The sequence below is a fragment of the Muscardinus avellanarius genome (assembly GCF_963383645.1).
Source record: "Muscardinus avellanarius genome assembly, chromosome: 12".
Taxonomy (NCBI): domain Eukaryota; kingdom Metazoa; phylum Chordata; class Mammalia; order Rodentia; family Gliridae; genus Muscardinus; species Muscardinus avellanarius.
Genome location: NC_137798.1, coordinates 78,500,504 through 78,523,100, shown reverse-complemented (window position 1 = coordinate 78,523,100; position 22,597 = coordinate 78,500,504). Strand labels below are relative to the sequence as shown.

General features: G+C 42.1%; 2 protein-coding genes across 2 annotated transcripts in view; both read right to left on the bottom strand.

Annotated features, from left to right (window-relative positions):
• BBOF1 (basal body orientation factor 1) overlaps positions 1–22,597 on the bottom strand; it is a gene marked incomplete at both ends in the record, with an annotated part of 48,450 nt that overhangs the window by 13,657 nt on the left and 12,196 nt on the right. Inside the window, one exon of the mRNA XM_080707177.1 lies at positions 14,478–14,621. Within this exon, the coding sequence (XP_080563303.1) occupies positions 14,478–14,621 (144 nt within the window). The remainder of the gene's footprint in view (positions 1–14,477; positions 14,622–22,597) is intronic.
• Positions 6,926–7,933, bottom strand: LOC308271765 (E3 ubiquitin-protein ligase RNF113A; the record flags this gene model as incomplete). Its single annotated transcript, XM_080708306.1, has 1 exon — positions 6,926–7,933. The coding sequence occupies one exon, from the start codon at positions 7,931–7,933 to the stop codon at positions 6,926–6,928; it is 1,008 nt and encodes a 335-aa protein (XP_080564432.1).

Genomic DNA, 22,597 nt, shown 5'->3' with positions numbered 1-22,597 from the left:
CCACCACGCCTGGCTTAGCTGAGTTTTTAAAAAGCCTTTTAGCCAGGTGTGGTGGTGCATGCCTACAATCTCAGTACTTGGGAAGATTAAAGGAGGATCAAAGGTTCAAAGTCAGCCTCAGCAACTTAGTGAGGCTCTTAGCAATTTAGTGAGAACCTGTTCCCAAATAAAAAATAAAATAAGGCTGGGGATATAGCCCAGAGGTAGGAGGCTCCTCTTGGCTCCACTCCCAGTACTATGAGAGAGAGGGGGGGTAGGGAGGGAGGGAGGGAGGGAGGGAGGGAGGGAGGGAGAGGGAGAGGGAGAAGGAGAAGGAGAGAGAGAGAGAGAAGCCTTTCATGATTAACAATTCTCAGGGCACTTAGGCAGGTTGTTCTTATAATCACACTTTCCAAATATCTTTGTTTTAAACGTGGAATCACAGAATCATAAAATTTTAGAATTGGAGGAGGTTAAGAATTATTCTACACGGCCGGGCGTGGTGGCGCACGCTTGTAATCCCCGCGCTTGGGAGGCAGAAACAGGAGGATCGCACAGGTTCGAAGCCAGCCGCGCACGCTGGCTTAGGAGACCCTGTTTCAAAATAAAAAAATGTTAAAATAGGTCTGGGAGTGTAGCCCGGAGGTAGAAGGGCTTCCAGGAACCCCAGTACCACCAAAAAAAAAAAAAAAAAAGAATTATTCTACACAATTCTCCAACCTAATAAATGGATACTTTAAATAAAGTCTTGAGACAGAAATATCACTAATTCAAATCTCATTAGTATAAACCGGGCGTGGTGGCGCACGCTTGTAATCCCCGCGCTTGGGTGGCAGAGACAGGAGGATCGCGCAGGTTCGAAGCCAGCCGCGCGCGCTGGCTTATGAGACCCTGTTTCCAAATAAAAAAGTATAAAAAATAGGTCTGGGAGTGTAGCCCGGAGGTAGAAGGGCTTCCAGGAACCCCAGTACCACCAAAAAAAAAAAAAAAATCTCATTAGTATACAAGGCTGCTCTTTAATAGTTCCCATTAAAAAAAAAAAAAACACAACCTTCCTAAGCCAGGCGTGGTGGTGCATGCTTGTAATCCAGCTTTTGGGAGTCTGAGACAGGAGGATTGCAGTTCACAGACAGCCTCAGCTATTATTTAATGAGGCTCATTGCAACTCAGTGAGACCCTGTTTCAAAATAAAGAATAAAAAAATAGGGCTAGGGGTGTAGCTCAGAGGTAGAATGTCCCTGGATTCCATCCCCAGTAATGCAAAAACAAAAACAAAAACAAAAACCTTCCTACTATCAATCTAAAAAATCTTCCTATGACTTCCATGGATGAATCCTCAAGTGCCCTAAAATGGAATAAAAAGAAAAGCCACACTTTGAATCCCAGCATTTGGAAGGCTGAGAAAGGAGGATCATGGTTTGTTGACAGCCTCAGCTACTTAGAGGCGTAGCTTGGAGGTAGAATGCCCTGGGTTCCATCTCCAGTACCGAAACAAACAAACAAAAAAGAATAAAAAGGAAATATGCACCAATAAAAATTTTTTTAAAATATATAAAACCAAAAAATGAAAATAGGGGCTGGGGATGTAGCTCAGTGATAGAGCACTTACCTAGCATGTGTGAGGACCTGGGTTTATCACCAGAACTGCCCCCAAATAAATAAATACATACATATATACATACATACATACATACATACATACATACATAAACAAACAAACAAAAAGTAAATAATATTCCTTTAGGGAGCAGTGCATGGAGGCACACGCTTGTAATCCCAGTACCTGAGAGGCTGAGACGGGAGGATCACAGGTTTGCAGCCAGCCTCAGCTACCTGATGAGGCCCTGTTTCAAAATAAAGAATAAAAATAGAGCTGGGAGTGTAGCCTGGAGGTAGAATGCTCCCTAGGGTCAACCCCCAATACCAGAAAAAAAAATAGGCATACTTAATCTAGCATTTATGCTACCAAAAAAAAGCCAGTAAAAAGTCGGGCATGGTGGCTCATGCTTGTAATCCCAGTACTTGAGAGGCTGAGACAGGAGGGTCAGGGTTTGCAGCCAGCCTCAGCTACTTAGTGAGGCCCTTTGCAACTTAGTGAGACCCTGTCTCAAAATAAAGAATAAAAAATAAGAGCCAGGTGTGGGTGAGCACGCTTGTAATCCCTGCACTTGGGAGGCTGAGACAGGAGGATCACGCAGGTTCAAAGCCAGCCTCAGCAACTTAGTGAGACCCTGTTTCCAAATAAAATATAAAATAGGTCTGGGAGTATAGCCCAGAGGTAGAAAGCCTCTGGGTTCCTTCCACCTCCAGTACCACCAAAAAAATAAATAAATAAAAAATAAGGCTGGGGATGTAGCTCGTAGACAGAATGTCCCTGGGTTCCATCCCCAGTATAAAAACAAAAAACAAAAAAACAGTAAAGAAGTGCTTGCCATCAGAAGTAGGAAAGTCAGCACTGCCTACTTCACCAGGTGTGTGACTTTGGCAAGTCACTTAACTTTTCTAGTCTCATGTTACCAGATATAAAAGAGGACAGTAATATTACATATATCATAGGTATGTTGCAAAGATTAAATAACAAATATGTGTTAAGTACTTAGCATAGTAGCCATTTAACATATAGGTTAGTTAATATCATGTCTAATATTGTTCTTCCTATACCAATTTTCCTTAGTGTAATCTTTATTCTATTCATAAATCTTCATTTATTATCTCTCCTCAGGTTTTTCTTTCTTCCTCAATTCTTAGTTTTAAAAAAATAACATATCATCAAAGACTTTCAAAATTAATGTTAACATATAAATTTATAGAAATATCTTTCATCCTGGTGTGAAAATGGATCTTTCATACATTAGCCTCCTCCAAAAATTGGGTAATGCACATCATAAACCTTGAAAGGTCTTTTTTTTTTAAGGAGATAGGGTCTCAGTATGTTGCACATACCAGAGTACAATGGTTATTCCCAGGTATGATCCCACTACTGATTAGCAGTTGCAACCTAGTGGTCCCTCGCTCCCAGGCCACCATATTGCTGGCAACTTAAGTACAGACACCCGATCCACACAGTGCACTACAGCCTGGAACTCCTGGGCTCAAGCAATCTTTCTGCTTCAGTCTCCTGAGTAGCATGTACCACCACACCTTATGTTCATGTTCTTTAACCCATATATAACCCATTTCTAAGAAGTTATCCTAAGAACTAATTAAAGATATAGAAAAAAATTGTTCTTTAGATGTACATCCATGTTAATTTTTTTCTTTTAGTACAAAGGATTGAAACCAGGTACATTCTACCTCCAAGCTACCTCACCCCAGCCTTTTTAATTTTTAATTAATTAATTTATTTGTGGTCCTGGGGATGGAACCTGGGGGCTTTCTACCTCAGGGCTATACCCCCAGACCTATTTTATATTTTATTTGGAAACAGGGTCTCACTTAGTTGCTGAGAGCCTAAATAGCTGAGGCTGGCTTTGAACCTGTTCAATCCTCCTGTCTCAGCCTCCCAAGCGCTGGGATTACAAGCATGTGCCACCATGCCCAGTGCCTTTTTTTTTTTTTTTTTTTTTGGTGGTACTGGGGTTCCTGGAAGCCCTCCTACCTCCGGGCTACACTCCCACGGGCTACACTCCCAGACCTATTTTTTAACTTTATGTGGAAACAGGGTCTCTTAAGCCAGCGAGGCTGGCTCCGAACCAGCGCGATCCTCTTGTCTGTGCCTCCCAAGCGCGGGGATTACAAGCATGGGCCACCACACCCGGCCCTTTTTTTTTTTATCTTGAAACAGTTTCACCAAGTTCCTGAGCCTGTTCTTGAACCCGTTATCCTTTCTCAGCATGTGCCACCACACACAGATATGCAAATATTTTATAGAAAAGTACTCAATGACACTGAAAAATGCTCACAAGAGGTGGGCGTGGTGGGCATGCCTGTAATCCCAGTACTTGGGAGGCAGAGACAGGAGGATCATGCAGGTTTTAAGCCAGCCTCAGCTACTTTGTGAGGCCCTGTCTCCAAATAAAATATAAAATAGGTCTAGGAGTATAGCCCGCAGGTAGAAGGCCCCTCAGTTCTATCCACAGTAACACACACACACACACACACACACACACACACACACACACACGTTCACAATATATATAAAGTTAAAAATCAGGCTAACAATCTTCACGTCAGCCGGGCGTGGTGGCACACGCTTGTAATCCCAGCATTCGGGAGGCTGAGACCTGGAGGATCACGGTTCGCGGACAGCCTCAGCTACTTAGTGAGGTCCTCTGCAACTCAGTGAGACCCGGTTTCAAAATAAAGAATAAAAAAATAGGGCAGGGGGTGTAGCTCAGAGGTCAAATGCCCCTGGGTTCCATCCCCAGACCCGCAAAAAAAACAAACAACAACAATCTTCACGTCATGATGTGTGTGTGTGTGTGTGTGTGTGTGTGTGTGTGTGTGTGTGTGTTTATGTGGTGCTGGGGATTAAATCCAAGGGCATTCTTCCTCTGGTCTACATCCTCAGCCTTATTTTATCTTTTGTTTGGAAATAGGGTCTTGCTAAATTGCTGGCAGCCTCACTAAATTGCAGAGGCTGGCTCTGAACTTGTGATCTTTCTGTTTCAGTCTCCCAAGAACTGGGATTATAGGTGTGTACCACACCTAGCTGACTTCAATAAAAAAAAATAGCATATATTTTAGATATACTTCTACATAGCAGGAAAAAAAGGAAAGACAATACACCAAAATATTTAAAATGGTTATCTCTACCCAGTGTATCTCTGGGTATTTTTATTTTCTTCTCTTTTATTCTGATAAGCTTAATTTGTTGAAATAAGCATTATCACATTTGTCAAAAAATTAACACAGACTATTAAAAAATAATTGCAAGCCAGAGCCTAGCGTGGTGGCGCACGCTTGTAATCCCAGCATTTGGGAGGCTGAGACAGGAGGATCGCAGTTCGCAGACAGCCTCAGCTACTTAGGCCCTCCGCAACTCAGTGAGACCCTGTTTCAAAATAAAGAATAAAACATAGGGCTGGGGGTGTAGCTCAGAGGTCAAATGCCCCTGGGTTCCATCCCCAAACCCGCCAAAAAAAAAAAAAGAAAAAAAAAATAATCACAACCTCTAAATATGTACTTCTTTTGTCAAACTAAGGGATTGAACCCAGGCCCTCCTATTCTCAGTTCTAAGGGATTGAACCCAGGAGCACTCTACTACTGAGCACTACCCTCAGCCCTTTATTTTTGCACCACTATAGATTAAGCCCAGAAGCATCCGACCTCCGATATACACCCCAACCCCATTTTACTTTTTGTTTTGAAACAGGGTCACTCTAGGAAGCTGAGACTCTTGATAACTTGCTGAGGCTGTCTTGGAATCTGTGATCCTCTTGCCTCAGCCTCCCAAGTACTGGGATTACAGGTATGCACAACCATCCCTGGCTTTCGCCTTTTATTTACTTTTTAAATTTTGAGACAGGGTCTGAGTTGCCAAGACTGGCCTAGAACTTGTGATCCTCCTACCTCAGCCTCTTTAAATAACCTTGATTATAGGCATGCACTATCATACCTGGCAGAAGTCATCTTCCTTTATTTTTGCAGTACTGAGGATGGAATCCAGGGACCTTCTACCTGTGGGCTAAACCACCAGCCCTATTTTTTTTATTCTTTATTTTGAAACAGGGTCTTACTGAGTTGCAAAGGGCTCCACTAAGTAGCTAAGGCTGTCCATGAACCGTGATCCTCTTGCCTAGGCCTACCAAATGCTGGAATTACAAGTGTACATCACCATACCCAGCTCATCTTCCTTTAAAATGTATGTGTTGAGTACGTGTGTGTGTGTGTGTGTGTGTGTGTGTGTGTGTGTGTGTGTGTGTGTGTGTATGGTACTGGAGTTGGAACCCAGGAGGCCTTCCAGGGTAGAACCCCAGACCTATTTCTTTTGTTTGGAATCGGGGTCTAGCTAACTTTCTGAGTCTCAAAGGGCACTGAAGCTGGCACTGAACCTGTGATCCTGTCTCAGCCTCCCAGGCACTAGGATTACAAGCCTGTGCCACAACGTCTGGCTTCTTGAGTATCTTTTGATAATATCTAAATATAGTCTCTTTTCAGATTGTACAACAAACTCTATATACACAGTAAAATTTTTGTCCCTGATGTATAACTCACAATTTTAAATTCACAGGCCCCCACACTTGCCATATTTCTTCCACATTTGGGATTCCACAGACTTAGCTTATTTTTCCCATTGCCAGTAACTTGCCTTTACTTTTCAGCACTGAGGACTGAACTCTGAGCTACCCACCCAGCTCTTTTTTTTTTTTTTTTTGGTACTGGGGATGGAACCCAGGGGCATTCTACCTTCGAGCTATACCCCCAGCCCTATTTTTTATTCTTTATTTTGAAACAGGGTCTCACTGAGTTGCAAAGGGCCTAAGTAGCTGAGGCTGTCTGCAAACCAGTCTTCCTGTCTCAGCTTCTCAAATGCTGAAATTACACGCGAGAGCCACTGCGCCCAACTCTATATTTTATTTTGAAACAAGGTCTCACTAAGTTGCAGAGGGCCTCACTAAGTAGCTGAGGCTGGCCACGAACCTGCGATCCTCCTGTCTTAAGCCTCCCAAGTACTGGAACTTTTGCCTTTAAATTTTGTCTTTTGAAAAGTCTGAAATCTTTCTCCACTAGGCGGCAACATTGGTCTTTAAAAAAGAAAAACCATCTTGCCTAGTAGACTATTTAGATTCAGTCAGTATAACTAGACATAGGATGATTATATTGAGTTTCTGAAAATTTAACTATATTGATTCAATCAGAAGCATTTTTATATAGAACAAAACTTTACATTCCTTCCCGAAACTTGATATCCCTTCAAAATGGTGGTTTGGGATTAAGATTACCAAAAGGAAAACGAAGTATTTATTTTAAGATTTGACATTTTGGACAACTTAAGTAATGAGAGTCAGACTCCACAGGAGTCTTCTGGGATATCAGAAGCAGCACCCTCTGTTGCAACTCTATGCTTCTCCAGTTTAGCAATCACTTCTTTCGCAGGATTGAAGACACCGCTGGTCTGCTGGTCACAGACATAACAGCGCGGGGTGGTGCGGTAATGCTGCAGTGCACATCTCTCGCAGAAATAATGCCTGCACTTGGTGACAACTGGGTTTTGGAAGGTCTGGCGACAGATGAAACACTTGAATGGTATTTCCTCATCATCACTTTCCACTTCATAGTTTTCTTCTTCGTGGTCACCATAGCGACCCTCATCAAGCTCACGTTCGATCTGCCAACCGTGCTTGTAATCTGAACGGTCATGGAGGAATTTACAGCTGTCTCCGAAACCACAGAAGCCAGTCTCTTTATAGTCCTTGCAGATGTCTGGCTGGTAATCCCAGCGCACCGTGGCTCGCAGATGCTCTGGCGCTCGGATGGGGCCCTTCCTCACCATCCCGGAAGAGGCGTTGCCCATAGACGTATCCTTCGGCTTCATGTATTTCTGGTAATTATTGATTCCCCGATAGATCTTGTCATCCTCCTTGCCTCTCAGCTCCTCCTGGATCTTCTGGCTGCGCTCAAAGATGGACTGTGCGTCACGCTCCTTCTCTGTGTCCAGCTCATAGACAGCAGTCGCCCCCATATCCTCCGGCCCCACGGGTTTCGCCGAGCGCGTGGACTTGTAGACCACGCCCAGACCCTCCTCCTGCTCCTCCTCGCTGCTCAAGTCGCCGTAGGACGCCTTCTGTTTACCGCTGCCGCCGGTCTTCTGGATCATGGGATTGTGGGCCACCCGCTTCTTCTCCGGCCGGACCACGGTGTTGCCTTCGTCACTGCTGCTGCCGCTTTCCCCGGGCTCCGGGTCGCACGCCGGGCGCTTCCTTCGGCCTGCAGCCCCTTTCCGCCTGGGCTTTTTGAAAAGGAAGGTGCACACCTGGTCGGCCGACTTTCCTGGAGTAGCCTGCTCTGCCATCTTGGAGCCGGACGTAAACGGCTGCGGCGGCAGCTTGCGAGCGGCGCGGGAGTAACGTCACTGCTGACGTCTTTGTCGTGCGCCCTAGGCGGAGGGGCGGACCAAGAGGGCGCAGGCGCAAGCCGCCCAGCCAGGTTCCCACGGAAGACCCGTGTTGCTGTGTAGCTTGTGTTTCAGTGGCAATGAAACACAATACTGTTTTGCATCAAAGAATTTACAGTTTAGTAGATAAGAGAAATAAACATGTCAGATATGACGTGGCGCACACCTATATCCCTAGTACTTGGGAGGCTGAGACAGGAGAACTGCAGGTTCAAGGCCAACCTCAGCAATTTGGTGAGGCTATCAACTACTTAGTGAGACCCTGTTACAAAATTAAAACAGGTTTGCCGGGCGTGGTGGCGCACGCTTGTAATCTCAGCGTTTGGGAGGCTGAGACAGGAGGATCGCACAGGTTCGAAGCCAGCCTCAGCTACTTAGTGAGACCCTGTTTCCAAATAAAGTATAAAATAGGTCTGGGTGTATAGCCCGGAGATAGAAAAGCCCCTGGGTTCCACCCCCAGTACCACAAAAATAAAAATAAAAAAAACAGGCCTGACAGTGTAGCTCTGATGTTAAACGACCCTGGGTTAAATCCCCAGTATCAAAGGAAAAAGAAAAAAGATAGGAATGAGGCTATATGACATACTAGTTTACATACGTTAATTTCCTTTAATCATAAAATAACCCTCTAAACCAAATTCTTTTTTTTTTTTTTTTTGCGTTACTGGGAATGGAATTTAGGGACATTTTACACCCCCAGCCCTATTTTTTTTTGCCTTTTTATTTTTTTGGGGGGGGGTATCGGGGATAGAATCCAGGGACATTGTACCTCCGAGTTACACCCCCAGCCCTATTTTTTAGTCTATTTACTTGCTTATTTATTTATTTATTTATTGCTGTACTGGGCATGGAACCCAGGGGCATTCTACCTCGGAGGTACACCTCCAGCCTTATATTTTATTCTTTATTTTTTAAACAGGGTTGCAAAGGGCCTAAGTAGTAGCTGAGGCTGTCCTAAACAGGGTCTCACTAAGTTGCATACGGCCTCACTAAGTAGCTGAGGCTGGCCACGAACCTGTGATCCTCCTGTCTCAGCCTTCCAAGTACCGGGATTACAAGCATGTACCACCATGCTTGGCTCAATCTCCATCCTTTAAAAGAGTATATTCCTGTGTCTTTCTTTTTCTTATTATAAAATGAGTTTTCAACATAGTCACTTCTAGTAGATATTGATAAGGAGAAGCTGACACTCACCAAGGACATGTGTGGACAATATATGCTTTAAGAATAAAAATAGCTGGGCATGGTGGCACACACTTGGAATCCCAACATTCGGGAGGTGGAGACTACCAGAGGATGGTGGTTCACAGATAGCCTCAGCTACTTAGCAAGGCCCTTCGTAACTCAATGAGACCCTGTTTCAAAAGATAAGAAGACTAAAAAAAATAGGTTTGGGGGTGTATCTCGGAGACAGAATGCCCCTGGGTTCCATACTCAGTACCACAACCACTAAATAAATAAATAAATAAATAAATAAATAAATAAATAAATGAACAAAGCGTACTTCTACCATACAGTCCCCTGACCTTGCTAACCAGGTAATACATTTTGATCAGTGATGTCAGACCTATCTGTCCCTGTGAGGACGGAAAAAAAGGCTAACACAGCAGAGATAACAGGCAGACCTGCACCTGCTGTTGGTGGGAAAAGAAAACTATTGGCTAAGCAAGATGGAAGAAAGGAGATAATGAATTATTATAAAAAATGTTATGTGTTCAGAGACCTCAGTGTCTTACTTTCAAGGCACTCCACTGTGTTACCTCTGATGTAGTATTTTAATTGCCTTTTCCCCCCTTTCTACCTATAACAATAAAACTTTGCTTAAGCTTGCACAGTGCAGTTCTGGCTTTTTTTTTTTTTTTTTTTTTGCGGGTCTGGGGGTGGAACCCAGGGGCATTTGACCTCCGAGCTACACCCCCTGCCCTATTTTTTATTCTTTATTTTGAAACCGGGTCTCACTGAGTTGCAGAGGGCCTCACGAAGTAGCTGAGGCTGTCTGCGAACCGCAATCCTCCAGGTCTCAGCTTCCTGAATGCTGGGATTACAAGCGTGCGCCACCACGCCTGGCTTTTTTTTTTTTTTTTTTTTTTTTGGTGGTGGTGCTGGGGTTCCTGGAAACCCTTCTATCTCCGGGCTACACTCCCAAACCTATTTTTATATTTTTATTTGGAAACAGGGTCTCTTAAACCAGAGAGGCTGGCTTCAAACCAGCACAATCCTCCTTTCTCTGCCTCCCAACCGTGGGGATTACAAGCGTGCGCCACCACTCCTGTCCAGTTCTGGCTATTTTTTCTAAACTAGCTAAGAACAAGAATCAGTGGCAACATCCCAAACTTTAAGTAACTTGCTTACAATCACAAAGCTGATTTCAGCCATTTGTGTTGTTTATTGCATTATTCCTAATGTAATAAAACTATTCTAAGATAAAGGAATGAAAAGTAAGAGGGTAGCAAGGCCAGAACAATTTTCTAAGAGCATTTAAGTGTCCCCCATTCCACTCATCCTTACCCATAGAGATTTCTAAATTTTTCTAAAATTATCATTCATCAACCTAAACATATTTACCTTTAGAACTTTCTGCTTTCCAAGCCAGGCGTGGTGGCACACGCTTGTAATCACAGCATTTGGGAGGCGAGACAGGAAGATCACAGTTCAAAGACAGCCTCAGCTACTTAGTGAGGCCCTCTGCAAGTCAGTGAAACCCTGTTTCATAATAAAGAATAAAAAATAGGGCTGAGGGTGTGGCTTGGAGGTGAAATGCCCCTGGGTTCCACCCCAAGTACTGCTAAAATTAAAAATTAAAAAAAAAAACTTGTTACTTTCCACTTGATGTTTTCTAGAACTAATAGTTTCATTCTTACTGAAGTCAATCTGGAGATTTAACTGCTGATAAACACCAGAGGGTATGTTGGCTGAGATTCAGTGAGTTCACAATAAAATCAATATTTAGAAAAGAACAGTATAGCTGAGTGTGGTGACACATGCTTTCAATCCCAGTACTTGGAAGGCTGAGACAGGAGGATCACAGGTTCACAGCCAGCCTCAGCTACTTAGTGAGGCCCTCCACAACTTAGTGAGACCCTATTTTAAAATAAATATTAAAAAATAGGGCAGGGGGTATAGCCTAGAGGTCAAATGCCCCTGGGTTCCATCCCCAGACCTGCAAAATAAATAAATAAATAAATAAATAAATAAATAAATAAATAAAAGGGCTGGGGTTGTAGCTCAGCGGTAGAATGTGCTACAGCGTATCTTACAGATCTTAAAAAAGCTCGATCAGGGGATCCGCAACAGTGTAGATCCCCCATAAAGAATATCTAGCATTCCTTTCTTCATAAAATCATTTTAAGATTATTTGCATTAATATATATAATTAAAATTTTATGTATAAACATAACTAAAACTGATGAACAGTGGCTTGTGAGAGACTCAGGCAGCAAAGATTTTTTCCCAAGGATAAAGTTACTAAGCCAAATATTAAGTTCAAACTGACCTTAGTTGGATCTACTGTATAAGATTAAGTTTGAGTCAGCCTTGTGAAATAAAAGAAAGCATACTATGATTATTTAAATGTCTGACACCCTTGTCCTAAACTTTATAAAAAAAATAATAACTTTTTTCCATCCTTAACAATCCTGCTTGCATGGCTATGCCCTTGCTGTTCTGCCAAAAAATAAAATATAAAAATTATAACAAATCCTAAATAAAATAGAGAAGGTTAAATCTAATTCATGTGGTCATTCTTCTCTCATCGACCTTGGCTTCTCCTCATCAACACACAAACCTCGACTCTTGCTAGGGCTGGACCCCGGCAAGAATGCCCTTGAAAGAAAGAAAAAAGAAAGAAAGAAGGAAGGAAGGAAGGAAGGAAGGAAGGAAGGAAGGAGAGAAAGAAAGAAAGAAAGAAAGAAAGAAAGAAAGAAAGAAAGAAAGAAAGAAAGAAAGAAAGAAAGAGCCTGGCGTGGTGGCGCACGCTTGTAATCCCAGCATTCAGGAGGCTGAGACCAGGAGGATCGCGGTTCGCGGACAGCCTCAGCTACTTAGTGAGGCCCTCTTCAACTCAGTGAGACCTGGTTTCAAAATAAAGAATAAAAAATAGGGCAGTGGGTGTAGCTCGAAGGTCGAATGCCCCAGGTTCCATCCCCAGACCCGCAAAAAAGGAAAGAAAGAAAGAAAGAAAGAGGACAGTGTAACAGTCAAGTGCTTTGGTTTCTTCTCTTTCTCTGAAACAATTTCTAAAATGTCAGCCGGGCATGGTGGTGCAGGTTTGTAATCCCAGCACTTGGGAGGCGGAGATAGGAGGATCGCAGTTGTGGGCCAGCCTCAGCTGCCCTTCCCTTGCCTCCCTTGGAGTCTGCGTGACCCTGCACGCATTGCGTGGCACAAGCTTCAAGGAAGCTGCCCTGAGGGAGGAAAATGGTTCCTGGTCAGACGACTCCCTGTCCTTGGATGTTCTTTCGTAGCTTTGTCCTTTTGGTAATGATTCTATTAACTTTTCACAAACATGGCTCCGGTGATGCAGGACAAGGTCCCGGAATCAAGACTGTAGGAACAGGTGAAACTGATTCCGTGGAAGATAAATCTCCTGGTAGAATGTCTGTGCCCTCAGACGCCCGCTGCCTTGCTCCAAGCTCTAATAAAATTGGCTAGAGAAGAAAAAGGGGGCTCCAGCACATTAGTGGATGCATTACAACAGCAAGAAATACTTCAGGAAAGCCCAAAAGAGAACTTAGTCATACAAAAAGCTTAAGCAGTTAGAAGAAAGAAGGAGGCTAAGGAAAAAAGGCCCAAGCCTCCCACTATTATGACTAAGTTTGGTCCTGCTGACATTATTGGGAATAGGCTGTGGCAACCCCCTAGGGCGAAAGAAGCTAATGGTATCAGTTCCCAGAACCAACTGATGAGCCATTACCATTTACTGGAGCTTACAAAGATAGGGGATAAATGGGCTTATATTAATGGTAAAAAGGTATCCTATTTTAAATTAACTAGAGCAAAACCAGGTTTGGTGTTTATTAATAAAAGCCCAGAAGGAAAGCATCACAAAGCAATTAGTACAAAGCTCCCTGGTTACATTGGACTTGTTTTTTTTTTTACAATGTTTGAAAATAGAATGAATAGAGATATTCAGATATATATATATATATATATATATATATATATATATATATATGAAAGAAGCTTGTTACAATATATGAAAAAATATATAAAAAGAAAAAAAATTTTTTTTTGGTGGTACTGGGGGTGGAACCCAGAGGCTTTCTACCTCTGGGCTATACTCCCAGACCCATTTATATTTTATTTTGGAAACAGGGTCTCACTAAGTTGCCGAGAGCCTCACTAAGTAGCTGAGGCTGGCTTTGAACCTGTGCGATCCTCCTGTCTCAGCCTCCCAAGCGCGGGGATTACAAGCGTGCACCACCATGCCTGACTCTATATAAAAAGAAATTTTAACGATAACTTCTAGTTATAGCTTTGACCTCTTCATACAGGAAAGATGCTGTACCACAAGTCTAGCAGCTGGTCAGCATGTGCTGCCAAATTGAGACATGTGCAATGATGGCTATCTTAGACTGTGAATAGAAATCATTGATTTAAAAACAATAAATTGTATGTAAGCCAAAGTTATCCAATGAGGTAATCAATTTCTTTATACTGTATATATTCCTTGCTCACTACCTTGCAAATTACACTCAGATACAACATCCTTGAGTTGTCTGTGCCTGTCACTCTTCGCCGAATCCTTGCCCACCTTCCAAGACCCCTGTCCCAACAGTCCCAATGCTCCATCGGAGCTGGTCCATTGCACTCAGCTACTTAGGCCTTTTGCAACTCGGTTGCAACTTTATTTCAAAATAAAGAATAAACCAGGTACACTCTTGTAATCCTAGCATTTGGGAGGCTAAAACAGGAGGATCTGGGTTCACTGACAGCCTCAACTACTTCTTAGTAAGGCCCTTTGCAACTCAGTGAGACCCTGTTCAAAATAAAGGATAAAAAAATAGAGCTAGGGTTGTACTTCAGAGGTAGAATGCTTCTGGGTTCCATCCCTGGTAATGCCAAAAAATAAGATAAAATAAAGAAAGAATAAAAAATAGGGCTGGGGGGTATAGCTCAGAGGTAGAATGTCCCTGGGTTCTATCCCCAGTACCGGAAAAAATACCAGCATAAACGGGTTTAAAAGTTTTTGCAAGCCGGGCATGGTGGTGCACCCTTGTAATCCCTGCGCTTGGAAGGCAGAGACAGGAGGATCATGCTGGTTCGGAGCCAGCCGCACTGGCTTAAGAGATATTGTTTCCAAATAAAAATATAAAATAGGTCTGGGAGTATAGCCCGGGGATAGAGCTTCCAGGAACCCCAGTACCGCAAAAAAAAAAAAAAAAAAAAAAAAAAGTTTTTGCAAGTACAAGTAGTTAATTCTATAATATATTTTTAAACTTACATCATCCAATTCTTTCTCCACTTGGATTTTTCTCTTCTGGAATTGTTTTATTGTTTTAAGCTCTGTCTGAATCATGCCAATTTCTCTGGATTTTTGTTGGAACTGTCCCTCCAGCTCATTTATTTGCGCAGAATACTTTTGTTCCTGTATTAAAAAAAGTGGTGAGTTAGGAAAAACAGAAGTTCCACAGAGTCATGTTCCATTTGAAGCCTTCAGTCATTCATATACCTTCATTGAACAAATGTCCCATTTTTATTTTTGTATAACATTTTAATTTTTGTAAAATGATACCAACTGCCTTGAATAAGAAAAAATTCTAAGCTAAAGCCAGGTGTAGTGCCGCACATTGGTAATCCCAGTACTTGAGAGGTCAAAACAGGAGGATCATAGGTTTGAGGACAGTCTCCGCGAGTAGTGAGACTCTCATCAACCTAGCAAGACATTCTTCCAAATAAAAATAATAAATAGGGCTCAGAAGTAGAATATCTCTGAGTTCAGTCCCCATACACATGTGTGTATGTCTACATATACACACACATATATATATATACATATACATATGCATACATACATATATATCTCCTGGTGTGGTGGTACATGTCTGTAATCCCAGTACTTGGGAGGCTGAGACAGGAGGAGCACAAGTTTGAGGATAGCCTAGGCAACTTAGTAAGACCTGCAGCAACTTAGTGAGACCCTTTTTCATAATAAAAAATAAAAAGTGCAGAGTGTAGCTCGGAAGTAAAATGTCCCTGGTTTCAATTCTCAGTTCAAGGAAGGGAGGAAGGAAGGAATGCAAATGGTCCTCAAACACATGAAGAAGTGAGCTGGGAGGAGGGCTGGTGTAGTAGCTACTTGGGAGGCTAAGGCAGGATTGCAAATTCAAGGTCAGTCTTAGCAACTTAGTGAGACCCTGTTTCAAAATAAAAAATTAAAAGGTCTTGGGTTGTAGCTCAGTGGTAGAAAATCTGTGGGTTCAATTTCTAGTAGTGCCCCCAAAAAAGTTTTGTGTGTGGCTGGGGTCATATTTCAGTGGTAAAGCACTCCTGGGTTCAATCCCAAATATCAACAACAAAAAACAAACAAAATATTAAAATGGTCAGCTAGCCAAGCACAGTGGTACACTCCTATACTATAATCCCAGGGAGCCCAAGACAGGAGGATCGCAGGTTCAAGATCAGCCTCAAGCTCAACCTAGTCCATAAGAAAAATACAAACTGAGCTGGGCGTGGTGGTGCACGCTTGTAATCACAGCATTTGTGAGGTTGAGACAGAAGGATCGCGGTTCATGGACAACCTCAGCTACTTAGTGAGGCCCTCTGCAACTCAGTGAGACCCTGCTTCAAAATACATAATAAAATATAGGGCAGTGGGTGTAGCTCAGAGGTCAAATCCCTCTGGGTTCCATCCCCAGACCCGAAAAAAAAAAAAGAAGAAATACAAATTGAAACTACATTGAAATATCATTTCTCACCTATCACACTGGCAAAAGTCAAATCTGGCAACAAGCTCTCTTGGTAAAAAAAAATGAACAAGCAATCTCAGTTAGTAGTATTGTAATATAGTACAATACCTATATAGGAAGATGTGCTCAAATCTAGAAAAAGCACATATTAGCTGGGTGTGGTAGTGCACGCTTGTAATTCCAGTTCTTTGGAGTCTGAGACAGGAGAATCACAGGTTCACAGCCAGTCTCAGCTACTTAGTGAGGCTCTCCACAATTAGTGAGACCCTGTTTCAAAATAAAGAATAAAAAATAGGACTAGGGGTGTAGCTCAGAGGTAGAATGCCCCTGGGTTCCATCCCCAGTATCACAAAAAAAAAGCACATATTTTCTTTGACCTAGTAAGACCACTTCTAGGAGTCTATCCTAAGATACAGTGACCCAAACAGGAAGATATATATATACACAAGGTTCTTACTGGCACACTAACTATAATAGCAAAAAAACACTGAAAATAACCCAAGTATCCTTCTACAGGGGACAGAATATCCCCCTCACAATCATATGTAGAAGCCCTAACTCCCAATCTGATGGCATTTGGAGGCATGGTCTTTGGAAGGTGTTTAGGGTTAGATGTAAAAACGAGAGTGCAACCTCCATAAAGGGATTTGTATGTTGATTCTATAGTATTGGGGACTGAGCTCTGGGTTATTCTATCTCAGAGCTACAACTCCAGCCTTTTTTTTTTTTTTTTTTTTTTTAGTGGTACTGGGGATGGAACTCAGAGGCTTTCTACCTCTGGGCTATACTCCCAGACCATATATATATATATATATATATTTTTTTTTTTTAATTTTATTTTATTGGTGCACTGTATTCATACATCATAGTGGGATACAAACTTTTGTAGACATACATGCACACATTGCCCAGTCAGTCCCCACCCGATCCCCACCCCATTCTCTCCCCATCCCTCCTTCCCATGCTTGGCTTAGTGGTTGACATCTAGTATTATAGCAATATCCAAAATTAAAAATGATAATCTCACATAACAGTTTCATTTGTCTGATGCCAAGCTTTTGATGATTTAAAGATAACATTTCAATATTTCTTTTTGCTTTCTTTCTTACCAGAGCATATTTTTTTCTGTTTTTTTGGTGAAACTATCGTATATTTATATATTTATTTTTCAGAAAAAAAATCTATCCTAATATGGAATATGAATTCTAGATACCCAAAACGATCTTGAAGAAGAACAAAGCTAGCAGATATATATTTTCTGATTTCAAACCATATAAAGCTACAATAATTGAAACAGTATAGTACTGTTCTAAAGGCAGATATATAAACCATTGGAGTTAAATACAAGCCTAGAGCTAAATTCTTCCCTATATTGTCAAGTTATTTTTGACAAGGTTTCCACGAACATTTGGTGGTGGAAATAATATTCTTTTAACTAAATATTGTTGAAAAATAATAATTACATGGAAAAGAATAAAATTGGACCCTTACCTAATCCCACATACAAGTATTAACTCAAAATAGATAAAAGACCTAAATATAAATCTTAAGACTATAAACTTTTAGGAGAAAATCCGGGTCATAAAACCTCACAACATTGAAACTGGCAGTGATTTCTTGGATATGATTTCAATGGCACAGGCAACAGAAGAATATACAAACTCCCTAAAAAATAAAAAAATATTGTATATCCAAAGACAATGTAAACAGAGTTAAAAGTTACTAATAGAATGGGATAAAATATTTCACAAATGCTATATCTGAAGGTATATTAATATCCCAACTAGAAATCCTAAAAATTAACAACAATAAAGGCAAACAATACAATTTAGAGATAGGTAAAAGACTAACATAAATAATGAATCTCCACAGATAACCAATCTTAGTTGTCTGTTGGATGGAAAATCTTGTTTCTCTGGTTCTGGTGAGTGTTACCTATTTCTGCTTTGTAGTTAATCTCTTTGAGTATTTTCTCTAGCGCTGGTTTTGAAGACATAAATTCCTTCAGTTTCTGTTTGTCATGGAAGCTTCTTATTTCTCCATCTAATTTGATAGAAAGTTTTGCTGGGTAGGAAATTTTTGGCTGGAAGTTGTTTTCTTTCAGAGTTTGGAATATGTTACTCCAAGCCCTTCTGGCTCTCATGACTTGGTTTGGGAAGTCTGGAGTGATTCTAATTGGTTTGCCTCTGAATGTCACTTGGCCCTTTGTTTTTGTTGCCTTTAAGATTCTCTGCTTGGCTTCCACATTGGTCATTTTGACAATTATGTGGCGTGGGGATCCTCTTCTCCGATCCTGTCTAAAGGGAGTTCTATAAGTTTCCTGGACCTGTGTATCAACCTCTTGCTTTATGTCTGGAAAATTTTCTGCTATTACTTCCTTGAAGAGATTGTTGATCCCTTTGGTTTCACTTTCTTTCCCCTCCTCTATTCCAATTATTCTTAGGTTAGCTCTCTTAAGATGGGCCCATATTTCTTCAATGTCAGATTCCTGCTGTCGGATATTTTTTTCTAGATTAGAAACTATGCGTTCATTTTTGGATTGCTCATCTTCTAAGAGCGAGATTCTGTTCTCCATGTGTTCTAATCGGTTGTTTGTGCTTTGAATTGAGGCCTTTACTTCATTAATTGCATCCTTTATCTCTTTTTGGCTCTCTCTGAGTTCTTTTCGAAGCACCTCTATTATTTCTACAGTTATTTTCCTGATTTGATCTTCTAGAAATCTCTGATTTTCTGTTTTATCGGGTTCTGATGTTGTGGGGTTGTGGGCGGTATTCATTGCTCCAGTATTATTCCGCTTTCCCATGATTTCGGATGCTTGTGCCTTCTCTGGGTTCTTCCCTTGGGTCACTATGACTTCCCTTAAGGTGTTCTGGATCTCGAGTCAGTAGTATCTCAGACCCCACTACTCCTTTACTGGGTTTTATCACAGAGTCTCCGACCCAGGGAGTCGATAGAGGCTGCTTTAAACTATGGGGGGGTGCCACGTTGCACGTTCTCCTATGGTGTGATATCTCTGCCACCACCACTCCCTCACTGGGTACAGTGAGGTACAGTACTGGGATTTCTCCTCTGTGGCCCGCAATTTGACTCACTGTTCTTGAGTACGCAGATGTAGCTGTACTGGATTCGGCGAATTCACTGCTGCTGCCGCCGCCGGTAACAATATGGCGCCGCAGACACGCCCTCGGCCATGAGGCTGGCGTATTTTTTCTTCTCTGGTTTTGATTTCCACTCTGAATCCCTGCAGCGTGTGCTGAGCTCAGCCACTGGGAGCTTTAAATCCTCTCTGCGCCGAAAGATCCTGCCTGGCTGTTCCGCAGCGGCTCACCTGGCTTGCTGTAGCCGTCCGATGAGTTCGCCGCTGCCGCCGGCAGTATGGCGCTGCTGCTGCGTCCTCGGGCGCGTGTGTCTCCTCTGTGGCCCTGAGCTCTGTTCTCAGTCCGCTTTCTCTCTGGAGCCTGGTGGTTTTTTTGTTTTTCTGGTGATGGTGTTTTCTGGCTATGAAAGGCGCTGGTTTTGTGGTAATGGAGATTGGTTGTTAGCAGGGCTCTTAAGCCCCGCTTTTCTCGGTCGCCATCTTCCCGGAAGTCTTTTTTTTTTTTTGAAACAGGATCTCACTAAGTTGCTGAGAGCCTCACTTAGTAGCTGAGGCTGGCTTCGAACCCGTGCGATCCTCCTGTCTCAGCCTCCCAAGTGCGGGGATTACAAGCGTGCGCCACCACGCCCAGCTTATTTTATTTTTTGAAACAAGGTCTTGCAAGTTTGATGAGAGTCTCACTATTTGTTGAGGCTGTCCTTGAATCTGTGATCCTCCTGTCTCAGCCTCCCAAGTATTGGGATTACAGATATGTGACACCATGCATAGCTTTGGATCAGTACTTTTACTTACTTTTTTCAGAACTGGAGATTGATCCCAGGGGCATTCTATCTCCAAGCTATGCCTGAAGCTTATTTTTTATTCTTTAATTTGAAACAGTCTTGTTAAATTGTTAAGGGCCTCAGTAAGTAGCTGAGGCTGGCCTCAAACCTGTGATCCTCCTGTCTCAGCCTCCGAAGTACTGGGATTACAAGTGTGCACCACCACACCCAGCAGATCAGTACTTTTTAAGAAAATATGCCTAGAGCTTTCCCTTCTTTTTTTTTTTTTTTGGTTGTACTGGGGTTCCTGGAAACCCTTCTACTTCTGGGCTACACTCCCAGACCTATTTTTTATATGTTTATTTGGAAACAGAGTCTCTTAAGCCAGCAAGGCTGGCTTCGAACCTATGTGATCCTATCCTCCTGTCTCCACCGGGATTACAAACTTGCGCCACCACACTCCCTTTCTTCTTTTAAGAACACAGCAGGAAGGCAGTTGTCTGAGAACCAGAAGGAGGGGGCCCTCACCAAGAACCTAATCATGCTGGCACTTTAATCATAGACTTCAAGCCTCCAAAAACGTGAGAAACAAATGTTTGCTGTTTATGCCAGGCATAGTAGCATACACTTGTAATCCTAGTACTTGGGAGGCTGAGAAAAGAGGATCGCAAGCTTGAGGCTAGCCTCAGCACTTGAGGGGGCCCCTAACACCTTGGTGATAACTTGTTTCAAAATAAAATATAAAAAGGGCTGGGGGTATAGTTCACAGGAAGAGCACCTCTGGGTTAAATCCCTGGTACAAAAAAAAAATACTGTTTAAATTACTCAGTCTGTGCTCTATGCTCTATGTCACAGTAACCCATACCAAGGTGGTGTCCTTTTGAGTTAACTATGGCAGTCACAAAATGGACAACCACAGCTATAAAAAGAACGAAGAAGCTGGGCTTGGTGGTGCACACTTGTAATCTGTGGGGAGCCGTTAAGGTTTTCCTAAAAGAATACTTCTGACTGTCCTTTGCCCAGAGTCAATAAGGTTTGGGGTCATGGAAAGTTCAAGGTCTGAGAGCTCAGGTGGGATTGATTGACTGGACCGTTATGCGCACAGGGGTGATGGCACAAGGGACCGACTGACCTGGAGCTGTATAAAGAGAACGAGAGTGATAAACCCGGGATCGGTCAGTAGAGATATCGACCTGGGAGTGTACTGGCGATCCTTCCATGATAGAATTTTTTAAATCAAATTCTTAGATTTGAATTCTTTTCATCGTCACTCCTCTCTTTGGAACCCATACTTTTGCCGGCTGGCTCCAGCAGTAATCCCAATACAGGAGGGGCTGAAACAGGAGGTTTGCAGTTTCACTGCCAACCTCAGTAACCTGAGGCTCTCCACGACTTAGTGAGACCATCTTTCTTTCTTTCTTTCTTTCTTTCTTTCTTTCTTTCTTTCTTTCTTTTTTTTGCGGGTCTGGGGATAGAACCCAGAGGCATTCTACCTCTGAGCTATACCCCCTGCCCTATTTTTATTCTTTAATTTTTTGATACAGGGTCTCACTGAGTTACAGAGGGCCTCACAGAGTAGCTGAGGCTGTCCACAAACTGCAATCCTCCTGTCTCAGCCTCTCAAATGCTGGGATTACAAGCGTGTACCACCATGCCTGGATGAGACCATATTTCAAAATTAAATTAGAACAGTGTGCCAGGCGTGGTGACACGCGCTTGGGAGGCAGAGACAGAAGGATTGCGCTGATTCGAAGCCAGCCTCACCTGCTTAAGAGACCCTGTTTCCAAATAAAAAATATAAAATAGGTCTGGAATGTAGCCCGGAGGGTTGGTTCCATCCCCAGTACCACACACAAAAAAAAAAAAAAAAAAAAAAAAAAAATAGAATAGGGCTGGAGTATAGCTCAGAGGTAGAATGATACCGGCTTCAATCCTTAGTACCACAAATACAAAAATGAAAACAAAAAGCAGAGAAAAGAATGAGGAGTACCTCTACATATTGCTACAGAGTCTTGTTATCTAAAAAAGACAGTGCAGGTATAGGTATACTATATGCTACTTTTAACCTTTTATTTATACTTATTACAAGCATAAATAAAATGGTTACCTATAGGGAGAAGACTATGGAAAATACATGAAAACTGGTTAGGTTTCTCAGTGTATAATTTTACAGTCTTAATTTTGGAACCAAGTAAATATTTTACAAAATTAAAACAATTACAAAATTTTACATGCAAAAATAAGAAAAATTTTGGTGGTTTTGGGGGTTGAACACAAAGGCATTCTCCTACAGAAAAAGTGCCAAAAAACCTGTTTCCACTAATCTATTATTGGTTTTATTATTATAATTATTATTCTAAGACTGTTAATGTATTAAGGTTTAAGCAATAAAGCAATTATCTTGATATTAAGAACCAGGAATGCCAGGCAAGGTAGCGCACGCTTGTAATCCTAGCATTTGGGAGGCTAGGACAGGAGGATCCCTGTTCAAGGATAGCCTCAACTACTTAGTGAGGCCCTTTGCAACTCAGTGAAACTGTTTTAAAATAAAGAATAAAAAATAGGGCTGGGGGTACAGCTCAGAGGTAGAATAACCCTGGGTTCCTTTCCCAGTACAGCAAAAAAAAAAAAAAAAAAAAAAAAAAAAAAAATAGGGCTGAGGGTATATCTCGGAGGTAGAATGCTACTGGGTTCAATCCTCAGTACTGCAAAAGAGAGAAAAAAAAGGCTGAGGATTTGGCTCAGAGGTAGAATGCCCCTGGGTTCAATCCTTAGTATAAAAAATTCAGTAATTATA